The sequence below is a fragment of the Callorhinus ursinus genome, unplaced genomic scaffold (assembly GCF_003265705.2).
Source record: "Callorhinus ursinus isolate GAN/ISIS: 27379988/994484 unplaced genomic scaffold, GSC_fseal_2.0 scaffold8, whole genome shotgun sequence".
Classification (NCBI taxonomy): Eukaryota; Metazoa; Chordata; class Mammalia; order Carnivora; family Otariidae; genus Callorhinus; species Callorhinus ursinus.
Genome location: NW_027397070.1, coordinates 25,430,489 through 25,450,007, shown reverse-complemented (window position 1 = coordinate 25,450,007; position 19,519 = coordinate 25,430,489). Strand labels below are relative to the sequence as shown.

Genomic DNA, 19,519 nt, shown 5'->3' with positions numbered 1-19,519 from the left:
AGCTGGCCGTGGGATGGTAAAAAGTACTCTCCTGCTCCTGACAGAGCTGTAAATATGTATGATCCATTTGGAAAGCAATTTGGCCATCTCTAGAGCCATAAAGTTGTATTTCTGGTGCTTCTAGATGGTGCTTACCTAACTTCCTCACGATCTTCCCTGGACCACCCACCATTTGCAAACTGGGCACCCTTTACCTTGTTTTTTGTGACATTTATCATATCTGTAATTGTTTGTTCAATTATCTACTATCCCTCTTAGGTTCTAAACTCATGAAGGGTAGGGGCAGGACTGGCTTTATTTGTTTCTATATCCTTAGGACTCTATCTTATGCATTAAATAAATATTTGTTGAATACACTGAATAGAGAAAATCTTCCTGAATAAAAATAGCTCTCACTCCCTATACTGATATTAGCAGTTATCCTTCAAGGAGAGCTCACTACGTGGGCGACGCTGTTGAGTACGCTCTATGTGGCATGCTCACCTCAGCCCTCCTCCTACTGCCACAGATGGAAATGGAGGCCCAGCATGCTTCAAAGTTAAGATCAACCAGCGAGTAAGTGGTTCATCAACACTTTTACTTACAACAGCAACAAACTGGAAAGAATCTTACATGTTATTTGAATAGAATATCTTACAGTTCCTAGGGTTCAGGTTTTCCAAAGGGGGCGTAGTCATAGAAAGAAGGGGTAGCATTTTCACAGTCCCACTTGGTTCAGTGTATACTATTGTGACGGTGCCCATCACCTTTCATGGGGTACCCATGCTTGCATTCCAGCACTACTGGGGTTCGTGCTAAGTGTGTCAGTTAGGGGGAGGGGGCCGGACAGAGAAGGTGACATCTGGATGACGGGAGTGTTTCAGAGAGACAGGTGAACAGGTCCTGAGATGAGAGGGAGCCTTCAAGGGAGTGAGAGAAATTCAGTGATGAGACATGAGGCTGGAGACAGAAGCAGAGGCCAAGTTGAGAGGGCTTTTGGGTTTTACCCTGAGGCAGCAGGGCCCTGCAGTGATCCCTGCGGGTGTGGATGGGACAGGGTGGGACAGGGTGGAGGCACCAGTCTTGGCATCTGGAGAAGGTCCGGGTAGTCAACTGGTAGATTTGTACTTGTGCTTAAAAGGTTGGCTAGAGATATAAGTGAGGAACTACATAGGGAACATGGAAAAGAATCTAAGAAAATTAAAAGAATTAAGATTTGGGGAAAATTAAAAGAATCTAAGATTTGGGGGCGCCTGGGTGGCTCAGTCGTTGAGCATCTGCCTTCGGCTCAGGTCATGATCCCGGGGTCCTGGGATGGAGCCCCGCATCGGGCTCCCTGCTCCGCGGGAAGCCTGCTTCTCCCTCTCCCTGTGCTCTTCCCTGCTTGTGCGCTCTCTCTCTCTCTCTCTCTCTCTCTCTCTCTCTCTCTCAAATAAATAAATAAAATCTTTAAAAAAATTTTTTTAAAAGAATCTGAGTTTTGACGTCTGGACCTCTGGATAGCACTGCTTCAGAGCCTGAAAGAAAACCTCTGCTTTCTGCTAATTCCGTCTTCTTGCTGCCACTTAGCCCCCTCAAACGGGTTGTTTGCTGTTTGAGACATCTAAGCTGACGCGATTCTTCAGTTTAAGACAGTGGTCAGATCTGTCCTACTATTCTGGAAAATGTTAGCTCAGGCTAAAAGTTTCCAGGTATGTTACCCTAACAGGAAGCTAAGTACAAGACTTAGCCTTGGCAACACAACATTGATTCCGACCTTTTTTCTTTTTCTCTAGATACACATCTTCAGGCACATCAGCTTAGAGAGCCTTCCTCATTCTTCTGTTTTAAAATGTCTCGTCAACCTAGGAAACACAAATTACTCATTCATTCCCAAATAAATATCGAATGCCTCTTATGTGCAAGGCCCTGTGCTGGGGGTACAGCCACATCCTTTTGAGGAAACAAGAGAATCCTGAGGTCATGATTCTTATTTTCAGTGGTTTATATCTCTTGTATCTGTTGACAGCAGAGGACATTGAAAAGTCAAAAGAACGATTGCTTGGTAATTCCAGAGGATTGCCAAGGAGACCTGTTTCAGGGGAGCTATGAGATGTACAGGGCCATTGAACCAGCCTGGGGAGGAGATCCGGGGACCCCTCTTTAGGCAGGGACATTTGATCCGAGCCTTAAAGGATGAGTTTGCATTAACTAGAAATTGCCCTGGATTTTTCATTCTCCTTTCTTTTCCAGACTTCTCATCTCTCTCTTTGCCTTCCCCAACCACCTGGGTGAGGCTGTGATCATTTACAAGCTGCTAACAAAGAACTCCTTGAGAGAAGTAAGATCATACTGCTTGCGGTTTCCTCCAACCCAGGACAAGAAACTTCCTAAAGGACAAATCGCTCTCTTTTTCTTGAATCAGAATCAGAGAAAGCTATCCATCACAGCCCCAGCTTAGCAAACCTTGGTTTTTTGTCTTTGCAGCAACTCAAGCATCCGAACCTCGTGAACCTTATCGAAGTCTTCAGAAGGAAACGGAAGCTTCACCTGGTGTTTGAGTACTGTGACCACACGGTTCTCCACGAGTTGGACAGACACCAAAGGGGGTTAGTGATCATTCCTTACGCACAAAACACAGGAGCAAACCCCGGGATTTGCGAGGGAAGATGAGAAGTGGCCCTTTTGCAGACCCGGCAAGAGCAGGCAATGTTTGCACGGCTGGGCCTGACAGCAGAAGGGTTACTGAAAAGGTTGGGAAAGAAATCATAACTCATCATGTTCACAAAGAAACAGCAGCATAATTAGGCTGAACTTGACTTCTTTGTTATGTTATCTGGGTCTCTGAGAAAGAAAAGGAAGGCTATTGGTTAGTTGCGCCTGATTAGGGAAGGGCAAGGACTTGGAGATTGAAAGCAGGAGTCCAAAGACAACAACCAAGAGGAGGTTTCAGGCTAGAACAAACGTGGCGTTTCACCCGGGGCGATCCGGGCGTCTGGTCTGCTGTATCAGTCAGGAATTCCTTGGTGACAAGGGACAAGAGCCCACGGAGGCCAGCGTAGGTGAAGGACTGTGACGGTGGCTGTGACTGGGAAGGATGGGGAGATTATGGAGGCCCTGATGATCTTATCACACATCCCTCTGCAGCATAGGCAGCTGCGTGTGTGCATTACAAGAAGGCTTGGTGAGCAGGCAGAGCCTTTGTCTGCAAAAAAAATGGGGGTGTGTGCCCTTTCCTCTGGTTGAAGGTAGCCCCTTGCCAGAGTGAGCAGGGCGCAGGCTGGATTTCGGCGCCCACCCACTTCTCCTTGGCTGGATGTTTTGTTTTTTTTTTTTAAATGAGGTTTGTTTTTTTTTAAAGATTTTATTTATTTATTCATGAGAGACAGAGAGAGAGAGAAGCAGAGGGAGAAGCAGGCTCCGAAGGAGCAGGGAGCCCGATGCGGGACTCGATCCCAGGACCCTGGGATCATGACCTGAGCTGAAGGCAGACGCTTAAGCATCTGAGCCACCCAGGCGCCCTTGGCTGGATGTTTTAAAGGCAGAGTACCATCGGTGGTGGATTTTTTTCTCTCTCAACTCTCCTCTATGCTGGCTTCATTTTGCCTTGCAGATGAATCTTATAAGGTGGATGTGGGAGGGTATGTGTATGTGGCACGTGACGGAAGGGAAAAATTTGAACTAGGAAGCCTGGCTGCAGGCTTTTATCAACCTCTGTAGCCACTTGAGAGGAAAGTCCTAGAAGAAGGTAGCATCTCCTTATATAAAGTCCAGTGGAAAACTCTGCCTCAGGGCAGGTGATGCAGCTGTCCCTGGAGCCAATCCCTGTGGCCAGATGGAGAGGCTAGAATGATGAGCAGACCCTGGAAGATAAAATGCAAAGTGGGTCAGTCAAAGATGACTTCCTGGAGGAAGTGGCCTTTGAGTTGAATGGTGAGGAGACTTAAAACAAGTGAGCAGCGAAGGATATCTCATCCTCTCCTTTTGCTGGGCTCCTGGGAGCCCTGCTTTGGCCAGGGACAATATGCAGAGTGGCGTTGGGTATCAGAGTGGTGGCGTGCCACCCCATTCCGTCTCACATTCACACTCCGGTGACTGGAGGCCACGGCTCTTTCAACAATGCCTTCAAGCCCTGGCTGAGAGCTTGCCGTTTGCCATGCGGGGGTACTTAGGTGATCAGCTGTGATATCCAGGCAAATGGGATTAAAGTGGCTTGTGGTTTGTAAGTGACCACGGCACAGGCTTTTGGTGTTAATTCACACAGCCAAAGAGAGCCAAGAGAACAGACACCTCCCTTCAGAAAGTCACTGATACGGAGAAATTGTGTTCAAGGGAGAAAACATTTAGTATGTTGATATTTGCTATTTTGACAGCTTGCAACTGACACTTCGATTAAACCTATTAGTATGAAAATAAAAAAAAAAAAACCTATTAGTATGAATTAGTCCTGGCTATGTGGTACTAGGGAGATGTTGCAGGGCGTTTGGTTAGTCATGTTAGATTGAGTCACTTGGAAGCACGCATTAGTGGGGGGCTGAAAGCAAGTGGGAGTCAGTTCTTTTTTGGCACAGAGTTTGCGCAGAAGGAAAAAAGGGCGGGACGAGGCGTGATTAGAGTTTGGAAAGCAGATTTTTTTTTTTTAACTCCACTGGCTAGAATATGTTATATATGTTCCAGGAAATAGACAAAATAAGATTTAAATTCTAAGCCAGATGATATTTATTTATTTTGAAGTTTAAAGACTTTTTTTGTTAGTTTATGTTTTATTTTATTTAAGATTTTATTTATTTATTTGACAGAGAAAGGAACAGCGAGAGAGTGAACATAAGCAGGGGGAGTGGGAGCGACTGAGCCACCCAGGCGCCCCTGTTAGTTTGTTTCAAAAATAAAAGTCACCGGGGACACCGAAATGGCTCAGTCTCTTAAGCGTCTGCCTTCGATTCAGGCCATGATCCCGGGGTCCTGGGATGGAGCCCCGAATCAGGCTCCCTGCTCAGTGGGGAGTCTGCTTCTCCCTCTGCCCCTCCCCCTGCTCGTACTTTCTCTCTCTCTCTCAAATAAAAAAGCCAAAAAAACAAAACAAAACAAAAAAAATGAAGTTACTTTCCATTATGCTGAATATTTGGCAATACTCCAATCTATTTTAAATGCTATTTCAAATTTTTGCTTGTCATCGTTAAGGAATAAATGTCGTTAAACTGTATCAACCAATGATTTTGAAATTCATAGGAACATCTTCTTTTTCAGCTGAGGAATCTCATACTATAAAGTAACACTTTGTAAGCACATTCCCAGTAAAAGTGGGCCGGCATCCCATGTGTGACCTTTGGCAAGATGCTTCCAGGCATTCTCACCTGTGAAAATGAGAGTTTAGGACCAGGGTAGAGTTGAAGGGGACTTGCAGGTCTGTGATGCTGTGACTTGTTGATCTGATAGCCTAGAGGTCAGAAGACTGCTGTTCTCCTTCAGTCTCATGTGTGATCGGTGCAACAATGTCAACAAAGGAGAATGTGTAATGCCGCTGTTTTCCCAGCCTGGGCTCAGGTGGGGTCCTCCTTAGGGTGTGGTACGCTTGCCCCGAGAATATCCTATGACCACTTTATTCTGAGTACAGATTTCTAAAATGCAAAGTGGATCATGCCAGTCCTCTACATAAAATCTTGTAATCGCTCCCCAAAACTTATGGATGTGGTCCTAGCAGGGGACATAAGATTTCAGTCTCTCTACAGCCCCATTTCTCATCAGTTTGCCACATAAAACATGACACTGCCCCCACAGAACCCTTTGCATTCTGAGCTTCACTCAGGACATGCCGTTTTGTCAGTCTGCACCGCCTTTCCTTCTCTACTCTGCCTAGCAAACTCCTGCTTGTCCTTCAGCTACAGCTCACATACGACCCCCTGTGTGGGAACTGTTTTAGCTGACACTGAAGAGAGTCAGGAGTTCCTTTCTCTAGCGTCCATCACGTCTTCTGGGACTGTTTCTATTACATACCCCATTTGCAAGGGAAACGATAAAACCTTCAAGGGCAAGGGCTGGCCTTCCTCCCCTGTGTATCCCCAGTATCTTCTAGCTTAATTCTTGGCACTTGCTACACCCCTAAAACTTGTTGTGGAATGACCAAAGTTAGCAAACCAATAAATTGATACTTACCAAATGGTTTTGAAGAAGGGTAATGCTAACAGTGTTTTGATGATTTTTCATTTTAAGACAGTTACTTTGATTAAAAATTCAAAAACCTACTATTGTCAAAGGAAATTATCAGTACATTGCTGGAGCAACCCGTCCAGAGGGCAGTTTGGCATTGTGTGTTAAAAGCCTTAGAGAGGGGCTCCTGGGTGGCTCAGTCCGTTAAGCATCTGCCTTCAGCTCAGGTCCTGATCTCTGGGTCCTGGGTTGGAGCCCTGTGCGTCAGGCTCCCTGCTCCGCGGGAGGCCTGCTTCTCTCTCAGTCTCCCTCTGCCCCTCCCCACTGCTCGTTCTCTCCCTCTTTCAAATAAATAAAATCTTTAAAAAAATAAAAAATACATAAAAATGAAAATAAAAGCCTTAAGAGACATTATCTTAGACCAAGCAATTCTACTTCTAACAATTTACCATAAAAGTAATTGAGTACATGCATAAAGGTTTAGTTATAAAAGTGTTTGTTAAAGGATTTATGGGTTTTTTTTAAATTTTTAAAAATTTTTAAAGTAAGCTCTGCACCCAACCAGGGGCCTGAACTCACGACCCTGAGATCGAGAGTTGCCTGCTCCACTGACTGAGTCAGCCAGGCACAGTGTTAAAGGATTTTTTTTTTTTTAAGATTTTATTTATTTATTTGACAGAGACAGAGACAGTGAGAGCAGGAACACAAGCAGGGGAGTGGAAGAGGGAGAAGCAGGCTTCCCGCCGAGCAGGGAGCCCGATGCGGAACTCGATCCCAGGACCCTGGGATCATGACCTGAGCCGAAGGCAGACGCTTAACGACTGAGCCACCCAGGCGCCCCAGTGTTAAAGGATTTTATAGTGAAAACATTGGAAACAACGGAAATGTCCAATAATAGAGGATGGTTAAGTAAATTATGGTATGTCTTTACAATGGAATACAGTGGGGCTACTAAGAATCATGCTTATAGATAAAACATACGTAGAAACAGAAAAATGTTCATGAGTGGTTGCAAAATGAAGAAAAATGCTATAATAAAAATACATACTAATTTTTATAGAATTTATATATAGATAGAAAAAAGGAAAATAATTAATACCCTATTAATGTTTTAATAGTGATACTTTGAGGTATGATTGTTATATATATTTTTTTAAGATTTTATTGAGAGAGAGCAAGAGAGCAAGCGAGAGAGAGAGAGAGAGAGAGAGAGAGAGAGAGAGCACAAGCAGAGGGGAGGGGCAGAGGGAGACGCAGACTCCCCATTGAGCAGGGAGCCTGATGTGGGGCTCCACCCCAGGACCCCGGGATCATGACATGAGCCAAAGGCAGACGCTTACCTGACTGAGCCACCCAGGCGCCCTTTATTTATTTTTTTTATAATATTTCCTCCATGTTCCATTTGTCACTATGGTAATTTTTAATCTGTAAAATCATAAAAATAATTCTTGCCAAATCAGACTCAAAGACCTGTCTCTACTTTGAATCTGAAATGGATGTTAATTCATCTCCTTATTATCACATTTGTAACTTCTTGGAAATACTTTTGGAGAAGATTCAAATTCATGTTGCAATCAACAAGCAAGTTTGTGCCACAAGATATGTATCCTGCTACAGTGGCCTAAATACATATCCCTTACAATCCGCAGTGCTGGGCTCATGTTGTTTATATTTGCCCTCAAAACAAATGTATTACCATTCCTTATCTTCTGCAGAACTTAATGTACATTGTACTTATTATTCTTTCAACTGTTGGTCTCTCCTCTGTCAAAGTTTGGTAAACAACTAGTTTCCGTACTCCCTTACTTTTCTACCCTTCTGTAAGTGCAACCAGACACAATACTTCACTGATTCTTTTCCATTACCACTGGGTCCACCTCTGACTCTCATATAGTTGGTGCAAAGAACATCTGGTGGGAAAAGGTTATTACTGCAAGTTTTTAGTTTCTGTCCGTGGAATTCCACAACTTTTATAAAACACTTAAAATCTCTCTTTTTTAGATTGAAAGTGATATATTGTTTGTTCCAATAATGTTTCAAGCAACACAGAAACATAGAAATAAATAAAATTAACAGGTTGAGAATTATTTTCTAATTATTTTTCTTTGCATGTCTGTATTTAAATAGATTGTATTCTACATCATATAGTTATGCATTTTTTAAAGTGTATTCAGGAGCTGTCTCCCGATTCAAACATACCTACTTTTATATTTTTAAAATGGCTGCATGGCATTCCATGGTACAAATATACCACAGTTTCTTTATTTAACCCCCCACTGATAAATTTTTCTTTATCACTAACAAGACTACAGTGAACAATCACTTGCATAAAGATTTCCATAGGATAAATTCCCAAGAACATATTATTTCTCTGGGAGCTTGGCCAGTCCTTCCTTCCCCATCTTTGTTGTAGCCTTGTGGAGAAGTGAATGTTGATTGTCTTCTTGGACTGTCTCAGGTATTAGAAGAGCAGTAGCGGGAAGGATGGTTGAAGTGCCGAGAATGCCAGAAAGAGACCTATATTCTCTCTTCATCATCTCTCCCATCTCTCATGTACCTGAAGACGTTTTTAAAAATCAGTTTGATCTCTTCATTATCACACAGCAGTTGTTTATGTTTCTCTCATTTCAATTTTATAATTAGGGGCGCCTGGGTGGCTCAGTTGGTTAAGCGACTGCCTTCGCCTCAGGTCATGATCCTGGAGTCCCGGGATCGAGTCCCGCATCAGGGTCCCTGCTCAGCGGGGAGTCTGCTTCTCCCTCTGACCCTCTTCCCTCTCATGCTCTCTGTCTCTCATTCTCTCTCTCTCTCAAATAAATAAATAAAATCTTTAAAAAAAATTTTATAATTAGGACATTAGGGTCACAGTATAAGCTTCCCCCAAAATCTTCGAAAGGAGAGACAGAAGATTGCTTTCGGAGAGTTATTTTGTGGAACCATCAGGGCAGAGGTAACCTTACATCAGGCAAAGCCACCTCAAAGAAATAAAATGGCTGCCGGGCTTGTCAGATTGGACTGATTGTATATGTTTTATCTAATGTCAAATCCCTCCTAATTTGGGGATGGGTGTAAGTAAGGAAGCTCAGGCTAGTGACAACAACCAGTCAGATTGCCTACTTTCCCTCATCTCGAGATCCTTGACTGACCAAGCAGCATTCTGATTGTAACTTGACTTTGTTTAGGCAGTTGTCTACAAGGAAAGCATAAGCTGGTACTCAGAATTTGAACATGCATGCAGACTCTTCCAAAGCTTTTGTTGGTTAAATACTTTCATATTTATTTGAGACGGTGTAAGGCAGAGGGCATGGTGATGACAACTGTCAACATGCCTGCTCTTGTGTCACGCTCGCTGTTCCAGTGTGGGTGGGTTGTTTTCAGCGCCTGGAACGCCATTACCACATGGCATCTCCCTTCCCGTCCCCCGTCCTCCTGGAGATTCCCAGCGCTTCCCGCTTGGGTGGCAGGCGTCCAGTGTTCACTGTTTCAAGTCATCTTCTTTTCTAGTTACCTCTTTTTGGGGGGGTGCCTCCTTCAGGGGCTTCGTCAGAATATGAGAGGTTTCAAAAAAGAAACAGAGATTTGAGACCTTGCCCTAAAAAGTCTTTTATAGTCTCTTCACATTTGATGGATATTTTGTTTGGGTAGGGGTTTGTATGTTTGTTTTTGGTAGAAAATAATATCCCTTCAAAATTTTGAAGGCATTTTTTTAAGTGCCTTCTATCTTCCAGGAAGTCTGTTGCCAATCTATTTTCTGCTCCTTTGTGAAGTCCTGTTTCTTTATTTCCAGAAGCTTGGGGAACCCTCTCTTTGTTCACAGAATTCTGAATAATGAAAATCTTGGGCCTTACTTTACCTCCCTGTGTTGGCACTTGGTGAGCTCCTTCTGTCCGAGAAGGAATTTTGAATTGTTGTGTTCCTGATTCCCTGTCCTTTGGTTTCTCTATTTTCTTGTTCTGCGCCTTCGATGATTTGGATTCTGGACTCTGACTGGTCCTCTTGTTTTTGTTTTGTTTTGTTTTGTTTGTTTGTGAGTAAAGCAACAGGAATTTATTAAGTGAAGATACAGAAAAAGCTCTCGAGAGTGAGAGGGGTCCCGACAGGGTTGAGACAAGGTTGCCAACGAGGGCCTTTAGGGTTGGTCTTTTATAGAAAGCTAACCAGGGAACTTGAATCCTTTCAACATCTCTATTGATAACACCTTCAATGGCTTACTTCCTTTCTAGGGGCTGGTTATTCTTTGTTGGTCACAAGTGATTATCATAAAGCCCCCCACCCCCCCGCAAGCCTAGGGCAGGGTGGGTCCTCCGCCCCGGGTCCTCTTGCTTTTTTAGAGTATCTTGTTCTTATTTCGTGGATGCAACAGCTTTCCTTTTCTCCCTGAAGATATTAATGTTTTTCTTTTTTTTAATGTTCTCTTCACTCTCTATGGTTTCTCTTTTAAGTTGCTTTTTTCTGTTTGTTTTCGTTGCTGTCTTTCTCATTTGAGGCTTTTCTTGGGCCTCATATAGTCTCTGGTTGTGTGCCCATGGTTCAGAGTAGGGTGCTGTTGGAAGCCCTGGGCTTCACTGTGGGGTTATCTGGCTGGTTCATTTGCTGCGGAACCCCAATGTTAGAATTTTCAGATCTTTCCTCCTGAGCTTTCCCCCAAAAAGTCTTCCAATATTTTCCTCGGACAGTAAAGTCTGGCTGCCTGCTTTGTCAGAAGCCAGTGAGGGAAGAAGGCGGGGGAGCCCCAGCCTTCAGCAGTTAGTATGTACATAATCATTTAATCCTCTGTTTTTGGAACAGTATCCACGATCTCGGCTGTACCAAATGTCCTCTATTTTACGCTCTCCAAAAACAAAACTCCAGCCCTCTACTAGGTAGGGGGAAGAGTGCTCCCTGTTGGAATAGAATAGGGGAAGAGATCTAGGGATTTGATAGTTTCCAAAACAGATTTTCCAACTCCTTCCCTCCCACTGCCACAGAATCTTGGCTGCCAGTTCCTGCACCTTTGCAGAATTCTTTGGGATAAATTGGTTGGTCTTCCATTTTCCCCTCTTCGGGCTTAGATTTTAGCATTCCAGGATCTGTTGGCAGTTTTCATTCATCTACCTGTTTTCCAGATTCCAAAATGTGTCGCTATTATCTCTTCTCCTGTTTTCTCTGGCCATTTTTGTCTTGGAAAAAAAAAAAAATCTCAGTGTAGTTATCAGGTTTAGAGAGGGAGTGCAATTAGATGGGTTTGTTTAACCCACCATCTTATCTTAATCCAGAAGTCCTTTGAAACACTTTCTTCAGTTGGCTCCGGTGACACCATTTTCCTGAGTGTTGCCCTGCTTTCCTCCCTGCTCAACCCCAGTCTCTTGCTAAATCCCTCTCTGCTTTCTGACTTCTACCTGTTGTAGGGCCTCAGGACGTTGACCTTCTCTTCTCTTTCTGTATTCACTCCTTAAGTGGCTTCACCCAGTCCCTTGGCTCCAAATGCCATCCATATGCTCATGCTTCCCAAATTTCTATTTCCAGTCTGACCTTCCTTGTGAATTCAGAACTGCCTACCCAGAATATCCTTTGGATGTCCAATAAGCAGCTCAATATATCCACCCTTCCCTCCTCAAAACCAGCTCTTCCCTCAGCATTCTTCTCAGGAAAGGGCCCCACCATGGACCAGCTTCTTAAGCTAAAACCTTGGCATGATTCCTTGATTCCTCTCTGTCTCTCATATCCAATCTCAGAAAGTCCTGAAGACTGTCCTTTTAAAATATAGCCCAAACCTGGCCACTTCTCACTGCTATAACCATACTTTAGATGTTGACTTAAGCAGAGAAGCTTCCTGGAGCATCCTACCTAAGAACGCACCCCTTCCAGCCCAGCACCCTCTGTACATATGTGTATATCCAATTCCAACCCAACACCCCTGAACAGATTCCATTTTTCTCCCTTCCCATATTTGTACTCCCTTCTCCGACAATGAAAAACTTGGCTCCTATCATCATCCACTAAAAAGGACCTTAGAGATAGAGCCTGAGGCCCTGGCATTTCAGAGAAGGAACAGAGTAATAAAGAAGTGAAGTGAGTAACTAACTCAGGATGACACGAGGGGGTTTTGATGTTTGAGGATTGTGTCATAATGTGCTCAGCTTTAGACGAGCATTACTAATATGCTGTTACAATTTACTTTTACAGGGCACCTGGGTGGCTCAGTTGGTTGGGCGACTGCCTTCGGCTTGGGTCATGATCCTGGGGTCCCAGGATCGAGTCCCATGTCAGGCTCCCTACTCGGCGGGGAGTCTGCTTCTCCCTCTGACCCTCTTCCCTCTCGTGCTCTCTGTCTCTCATTCTCTCTCTCTCAAATAAATAAATAAAATCTTAAAAAAAACCCAATTTACTTTTACATGCTCCTTTTGCATGATTTCTTTTGGGAAATGTTTTTAGGGACTAAAGTGGCCTGGTACTGATAACCTTAATATTTAAGTCATTAAATAATCAGAATACGTCCCATTTTTTTCTGGACAAAAAGTGGAGGCGGTGGGGAGGGAAGCATTTTCCATAGAAGGTCCTCTTCTTAGTTGTGTTTTTCTAGGCCTTCTTTCTAAACAGGTGAGTTTTCCTAGCATTGTACCTCTGTGGTGCTAGGACAAGGAGAGAATTTGGAGAGAAGCGACTTCAAGCCAAGGGACATGGTTCTGGTCCAGAAACGTCCCAGCTCTTCTTCCTGGCAGTGACCTCTTCATTTCCTCCACGTTGGCCCATCCTCTGATCTTCTTGAGAGGATTTCCTGAACATCTGGTCTGTGACAACAGTGGTCTTGGGGCCCCTCCCAGAGACTAGAAGTGACTTGTTTTGGTCACCTTAACACAACTACTCGAGAGTTTGCTCCCTGGTTTACTTATTAGTTCTGGCTGAGGACCATAACACCATTGTTTAATGTTTGATTCATAAAAACAGTAAGTCCTGCTGGTGGGTGCAGGGCCCTAAAAATAAACGTGCTCTCTCTCTAGTCATTTCACTCATTGCCCAATATATTTTTTAAATGCTCCCAGAAGAGGCACCTTTTTCTGATTCGCGTGAAGGATCTGCTGGGGCTATTGGTTGCCCTGGTTGTCTAAGCCGAGCGTCAGGGGGAGAAGTGCTGGGAGCAGTGGGACCATGTTTAGACTCTGTGGTAGAGGACAAGGCAGAAGGATGGGGAGCGGGTGCAGCTAGCCACCAGAGAGAAGCCATGTGGGGAGAGAACCAAGATGCCTATGTGGGGTTTTAGCCATTGTTCACTTTTGTTCTGCGGTATGCAAGGTCAACCTCCTCCCCATCGGCAGTAAAATCTCCATTACCTAAAAAAAAATGCTGCCTGGGGAGTGTGGAGAAACCATGTGCCCACGCATAAAAGATGAATTCTGTCTCAACGCATCAGTTTGGGGCAACTTGAAGGAAAAAAAAAAAAAGAGCAACACCTTTTATGCTGTATGTGAACTAACTTCCCATCAACGAAAAGCTCTTTGTAGAAATGGAGCTCAAGTTAGCAGGCAGGTTTCCAGTGGCATCACAGATGATTGAGGTAGGTGGTCATAAATACTTGCGGAAACCCCTGTGACTCTTCATGGTCCCTTCCTGTAGAAGGAGATGTTGCTCTGGCCCTTCCTTGCGGTCCCGAGAACCCAGCCGTGTGCTGAGCCCCTGCTCTTTACACTCCATGACTTAGATGCTCTGTGAGTTAGAGGACTGGATGTGTCACTAGTTAAGCCTGTCTTACTTTCTTGTTTTTTCTTCTTTTGAGCTGAATTCCATGGCTACACTAAAGAATGTGTTTTTGTTGCTTCTTTATTTTTATTAGGGTACCAGAACATCTTGTGAAGAGCATAACTTGGCAGACATTGCAAGCTGTAAATTTTTGCCATAAACACGATGTAAGTCTCATGATCATCCTTGAAAAATCAGAAGGCTGCCCATTAAACTGAGGTAGAGCCTTTGTACAAAATTTATATCCTACTTTTGTGGATATGCTTTTTCACGCGTCTTCCGAAGCCTGGTGGGGGGCCATAGAGGCTAAAAACGCCAACCTAGCCATTCTTTCTTCTTCAGGTTACATAAAAGATGTGTTTTTTTGTGATTTTAAGAAAGTAGTTATAGATGTATATTGATGAGACGCAACTCAGATTTAAAGGAGAATCCCATTCGCTTGGAGTCTGCTTTGGTTTGGCACCCTGACAACGCTCTGAAGTCGGGGGGGGGACCCCAGGGGGCTCATGCCTGTTGAGTCGCAGTAGGCGGAGTCCCAAGCGCCATGCACAAATGCTGGTGTTTGTGTCTGTGAGATATGAGTGCCAAGGCTGGAGCAGAGCAGCCCGTGGACACCTCTGATACTCCTGGCCAGAGCCAAGGGTGGGGGGCACGGGGGGGGCTGCCCAGGAGGTGGGTGGGAAGGTGCCAGGAAGGTGGCTCCTCCCTCCAGAACAACAATGCCCACTCCCCACACACACAGGCCGGATGCCAATATTGGACCTTCAGTTTGGCCACCGGGGCAAGTTGCCCGCACTATGTCATCTCATCTACTGCCTGGGTCAGTTTAGCTGGTGGGGGCTGAAGCCCCTGCCGTGGGCTGTTCTGGGTGATGTCTTCCTGAAGCTGCCTTCCTAGAAGTAGAAAATAAGCGAGTTGCCAGTCCTTCTCCTGAGTGAGCCTCCACCTAGCCTAAGGCTACGATCCTCGTCAAAATGCATGGATCCCAGGGAGCGTGGACACCTTATCTTGCTATTTATAGCAAGTGAGGGTTCGCACTTTCCTGGAAGCAGGTTTTAGGATGGGGGGAGCAAGAGGGACCTCATAAAGGTCCCGGCGAGGAAAATCAGAGACACTGAAGACAGATACAACGCATACCACTGTTTCCTGGAGAGTTCCCAAAGCTCTGGTCGGCCCCACGTACTGATGTGGGGAGGGTGTAGGAACTTGTGAAGAGTTCTCAGAACAGAATAGGAACACATTCTTGCCTACGAGTCCTTCTGACCATCTGTCATCATGATATTCATGGGTGTACCCATTTAGAGAAATATGTGAAGCCAGTGGTAGAGGAATGGTGATCTCGGGGCCATTAATTGCTGAGAACCAGATAGATAGTAATAGAATAATTCAGAAATTGTCCTTCCCCCAAATTTTCCAGAATAATAAAAACCCATGGGGAAACACTGACACTGATCTCTCACCCTGAACGTCCTTTGGAGGGAGAACCAGGCCAGGCCCAAGAAGAACCTCTGTCCTCTCTCCAAATTCTAGAAAGTCAAGAATACCCCAGGGTTTCAGCTGCAAGCCAAAGAGGGTCTCTCAGATTGCAGCGGGATCCAACATTCTTCTCCCGAGAGGAAAAGGCTTGGAAGAAGCGAGGATTATTAGGAACCCGGAACGGGATTTTGACTCAAACGTTGTTTTTATGTAATCTTTAATTAGGTTGTTGATTTGTGCTTTGCCAAGAGAATTGTTATTTAATAAGAAAATCATGTGAAGATTCAAAAGCTCTCTTCTAACATTAGCCTGTTAAACAATGTCAGCTGTGGTTTGGAAACCACAGGTGATTTGAGTCTGAATTAGGGCGAGGGGGCCACGTCCCGCAGGGGTGGATGGAGCTCTAAGAACTCTGGTGTGTGGGACGGAGCTGACATCTAGCGACTCTCCCCAGAGGTTAAGCGCTGCCTACCCTTGTTTATCTTGTCAGGACGAATGTCAGGAGCTGGAAGGGAGGTCTCTTGGCAAGCTCCCGTTCCCGCCCTTCTCTTTCCTTGCTTATCTCAGCAGACCCAGGGCTTGTCCTGTTTACCAGGCGGACTGTGTTCTGTTCTCAGTTAAACGACTGAACTGTGAATTTTGCTTATGCATCAACTTGCAGCTCCAGCAGGCATGATGCAGGCCTCACCCAGAGCCTTTTAACATTTTCCCTTTCCTCTAGGGTTGCCAGATTATGTGTAGGGCACCCAGTTAAGTTTGAATTTCGAATAAACAGTCATAACTTTTTGGTATAAGTATGTCCCAAAGACTTCATGGGGTGTATACTTATACTAAAAACTTATTTGTTGTTTATCTGGCTACCCTACCTTTCGTTTTTCCTTTCTTCCTTTTTGGTCCTTTTGGGCCCTTTAGGAATTTGGGATGATTCAGGCCATAATGAGTATGGTACTAGATTTATTTTAGGCTGCTATTTTGCAGCCTTTTATCTAAAAGGCTGGTCAGAGGTTTTAATGATTTCTCAAATGTTTGCTAAATATTCATGAGTTATATTTATCTCATATATTATAGTTGCTCCTTGATAATCTGTTTTTGTTTTTATTGTTATGACTAGTGCATACATAGAGATGTGAAGCCAGAAAATATCCTCATCACAAAACATTCAGTGATTAAGCTCTGTGACTTTGGATTTGCTCGGCTTTTGAGTGAGTATTGATGTTTCCTTAAGTAATTGTAAAAGACAGAAAGATTCTTTATATGAGAAAGGCTCTAAATGCTATAGAAAGCTTGTTTTTATATATTTTGGGCTTGAGCTTGCCCTAAATTACAATTCTTTAATTGCTGAAAACATGTAGATACATATAGTGTTTTAAAAATGTATGCTATATGTAGATTATACCACAGTAAAGTGGTTATTAAAAACTACGTTAGTCTCGTGGTCTCTATCTTTCTTTTTTTTTTGGATAAAATAGTACTTCAGAGAAATTCTGTTTTAGGAGAGTGGTTTTCAACTCTGGCTGAAGATTAGAATCATCTGGGGAACTGTAAGTTGTAACTATAGAACTATACGGATACCTCCCCAGGCTCTCCCCCAGAATTTCTGGTCTCATTGGACTGAGATGGGGCCCAATCATTTGTAATTTAACAAATACTATATTCCGACTGATCTGAATGTGCAACCAGTATTGAGAACCATTGATTTAGAAAAGCCACAAGATGGGGCACCAGCTTGATTTTTTAGGTTTTCCCCCTGCCAGTTTGGATTCCAGTCTTCCATTGTTGTCTCTGTTTTCCATGTGCCATCGCTGACCAGCTGGACCAAGTGACTACTACACAGAATATGTGGCCACCAGGTGGTACCGCTCCCCAGAACTCTTGGTGGGGGACACGCAGTATGGCCCCCCAGTAGATGTTTGGGCAGTTGGCTGTGTCTTTGCTGAGCTGCTGTCAGGGGTGCCTCTGTGGCCAGGAAAATCAGATGTGGATCAGCTCTATCTGATTAGGAAGACCTTGGGTAAGTGGTGTTTTTGTCACACCTTTTGGGAAACTGAATAGTTTTACCCATGTCAATACCAGACAGAGCCAAGTTCCCAGTCTCATTCAGTGCCCTTTACGGTTATGAAGGAGGGTCCTCTAGAAGCCTTATTTAAATAATTCCATTAAAGGTGTCCACATTTGGGGGTGCCTGGCTGGCTCAGTCAGTAGAACATGTGACTCTTGATCTCAGGGTCATGAGTTTGAGCCCGAGTTGGGCATAGAGATTACTTAAAAAAAAAAAAGTGTCCACCTTTGTTTTAATAAAAAGAATTAACAATTGTGAATACATACTAATTGTCCAAAAAGACACAAAAAGACTCTCTTCAGTATTGTTTGGATGAAGTTAAACTCTGAATAAGGATCATAGCAACAATACAAAAGCTTACATTTCTGTAAGGGCTTAGCAGTTTACAGAATGCGACTGTCTTTTATTTCATTTGTTATGATATGGTAGTTCATTCTTTGGAGATCCTTCACTCTAGCCTGCTAAGCTAGATTGGATCATTCAGATGCTATAGAAGATTCTAAACCTATGTGTCAGGAAGAACAGCTGGATCTTCTGGTGTGACTCTTGTCTCTCTACTCTTGGGGTATCATGGGGGAGGGAAAGGGAGGAGAAGAGAGACTTGGAGCGGACGGAGGAAAGATGTGTAAGCAGTGACTGCGCCCTTCAGAAGTCGGGGACTTTAGGACGCCTGGGTGGCTCAGTCAGTTAAGTGTCTGCCCTCGGCTCAGGTCATGATCCTGGGGTCCTGGGATCGACACCCCCCACCCCCCCACCCCCCCGCATCAGACTCCCTGCTCAGTGAGGAGTCTGCTTCTCCCCTCCCCCACTCCCCCCTGCCCTTCCCCCTCCACAGCCTTTCCCCCTGCCCTTCTCCTTCCCCTTGCTCTGTGTGCTTCTGTTCTCTCTTGCTCTCTCACTCTCTCTCTCAAATAGGAAAAAAAAAAAGCCTAAAAAAAAAATCAGGGAGTTTAGCTATTGCTCCCCAGTTTAAAGCAAACTTCCTCCTCTAAACTCTTGTAGTACCGGCCCTCACCTTGTCTTGTCTTGTGCTTTTATCTTCCCAAAGATACTGTCACCTACCTGAGGGTAAGATCATGTCTTACATTTCAATATGTCCTGCACCAGTGTCTGCACACAGTAGGCAGTAAGTATTTGCTGACAGGTTTTCTGAGTGACCAGTAAGGCGCCTTGGAGTGCTTCCAGGTGCAGTCAGCATTCCTTTGCTGTTTCCCTTGGTGAGTTTAGGGCAATCTCATCACATCCACGCTTCCAGGGCTCTGATGGAAGACGGTTACTAAGGTACAAGCAGGGTGCTCATGATGAAGCTCGCTGAGATCTGGGGCTAGGCAGTAGAGAGTGTATTTTGGCCACTTGTACAAAATGGGACAAGACAGCAGCTTTGGATTTGAGTGCAAGGTAAGGTTCCAAAACAAATCAGCAAAATTAGGCAGTTTGATACCTTGGGGTAGCATTTCTGGGGCCCTGGTTGGGAGGTTTTTGTTGTCCACTCTGCTTTGGCAAGGGGGCCTGAGTGTGTCCCCGGGGTGCCCTGCTGCGTATCTCCTGATGTTCTCTAAACAAAATTCCTCTTCATGTGTAATATCCCTACAATTTTACACGAGGGTGATTTTAACTGATGTGGCTGAAATGTGGACAGGGTGAGCCTCACATCATCCTCCAGAATATAGAAATGTTTCTTTTTTTTTAAATTTTATTTATTTATTTGACAGAGAGAGACACAGAGAGAGCAGGAACACAAGCAGGGGAGTGGGAGAGGGAGAAGCAGGCTTCCTGCTGAGCAGGGAACCCGATGCGGGGCTCGATCCCAGGACCCTGGGACCATGACCCGAGCGGAAGGCAGACGCTTAACGACTGAGCCACCCAGGCACCCCAATGCTTTTTTTTTTTCATTGAATCATATTGTAAGTGCTCTCCAAGCAGTAGATAAAATGGGATTTCCAAGTGGTTACTATTAATGAAACAAGAAAAGTGGTTCCAATTTGGAAACATATTCCTTCTAGCTAGAAGATCTTCTGTGATTTCCTCCCTCCCTCCCTCCCTCCCTCCCTCCTTCCTCCCTCCCTCCCTCCTTCCCTCCCTCCCTCCTTCCATCCATCCATCCTTCCTCCCTCCCTCCTTCCATCCATCCATCCTTCCTCCCTCCCTCCTTCCCTCCATCCT

At 44.6% G+C, this 19,519-nt stretch overlaps 1 protein-coding gene across 8 annotated transcripts in view; it reads left to right on the top strand.

The window, feature by feature from the left end:
• Window positions 1-19,519, top strand: part of CDKL1 (cyclin dependent kinase like 1) — a 56,938-nt gene that overhangs the window by 29,552 nt on the left and 7,867 nt on the right. For all 8 annotated transcript variants that reach the window (XM_073895190.1, XM_073895189.1, XM_073895185.1 and 5 more), the window contains exons 3-6: window positions 2,446-2,567; window positions 13,916-13,988; window positions 16,409-16,499; window positions 17,108-17,308. In XM_073895190.1, the coding sequence (XP_073751291.1) occupies window positions 2,446-2,567; window positions 13,916-13,988; window positions 16,409-16,499; window positions 17,108-17,308 (487 nt within the window). The remainder of the gene's footprint in view (window positions 1-2,445; window positions 2,568-13,915; window positions 13,989-16,408; window positions 16,500-17,107; window positions 17,309-19,519) is intronic.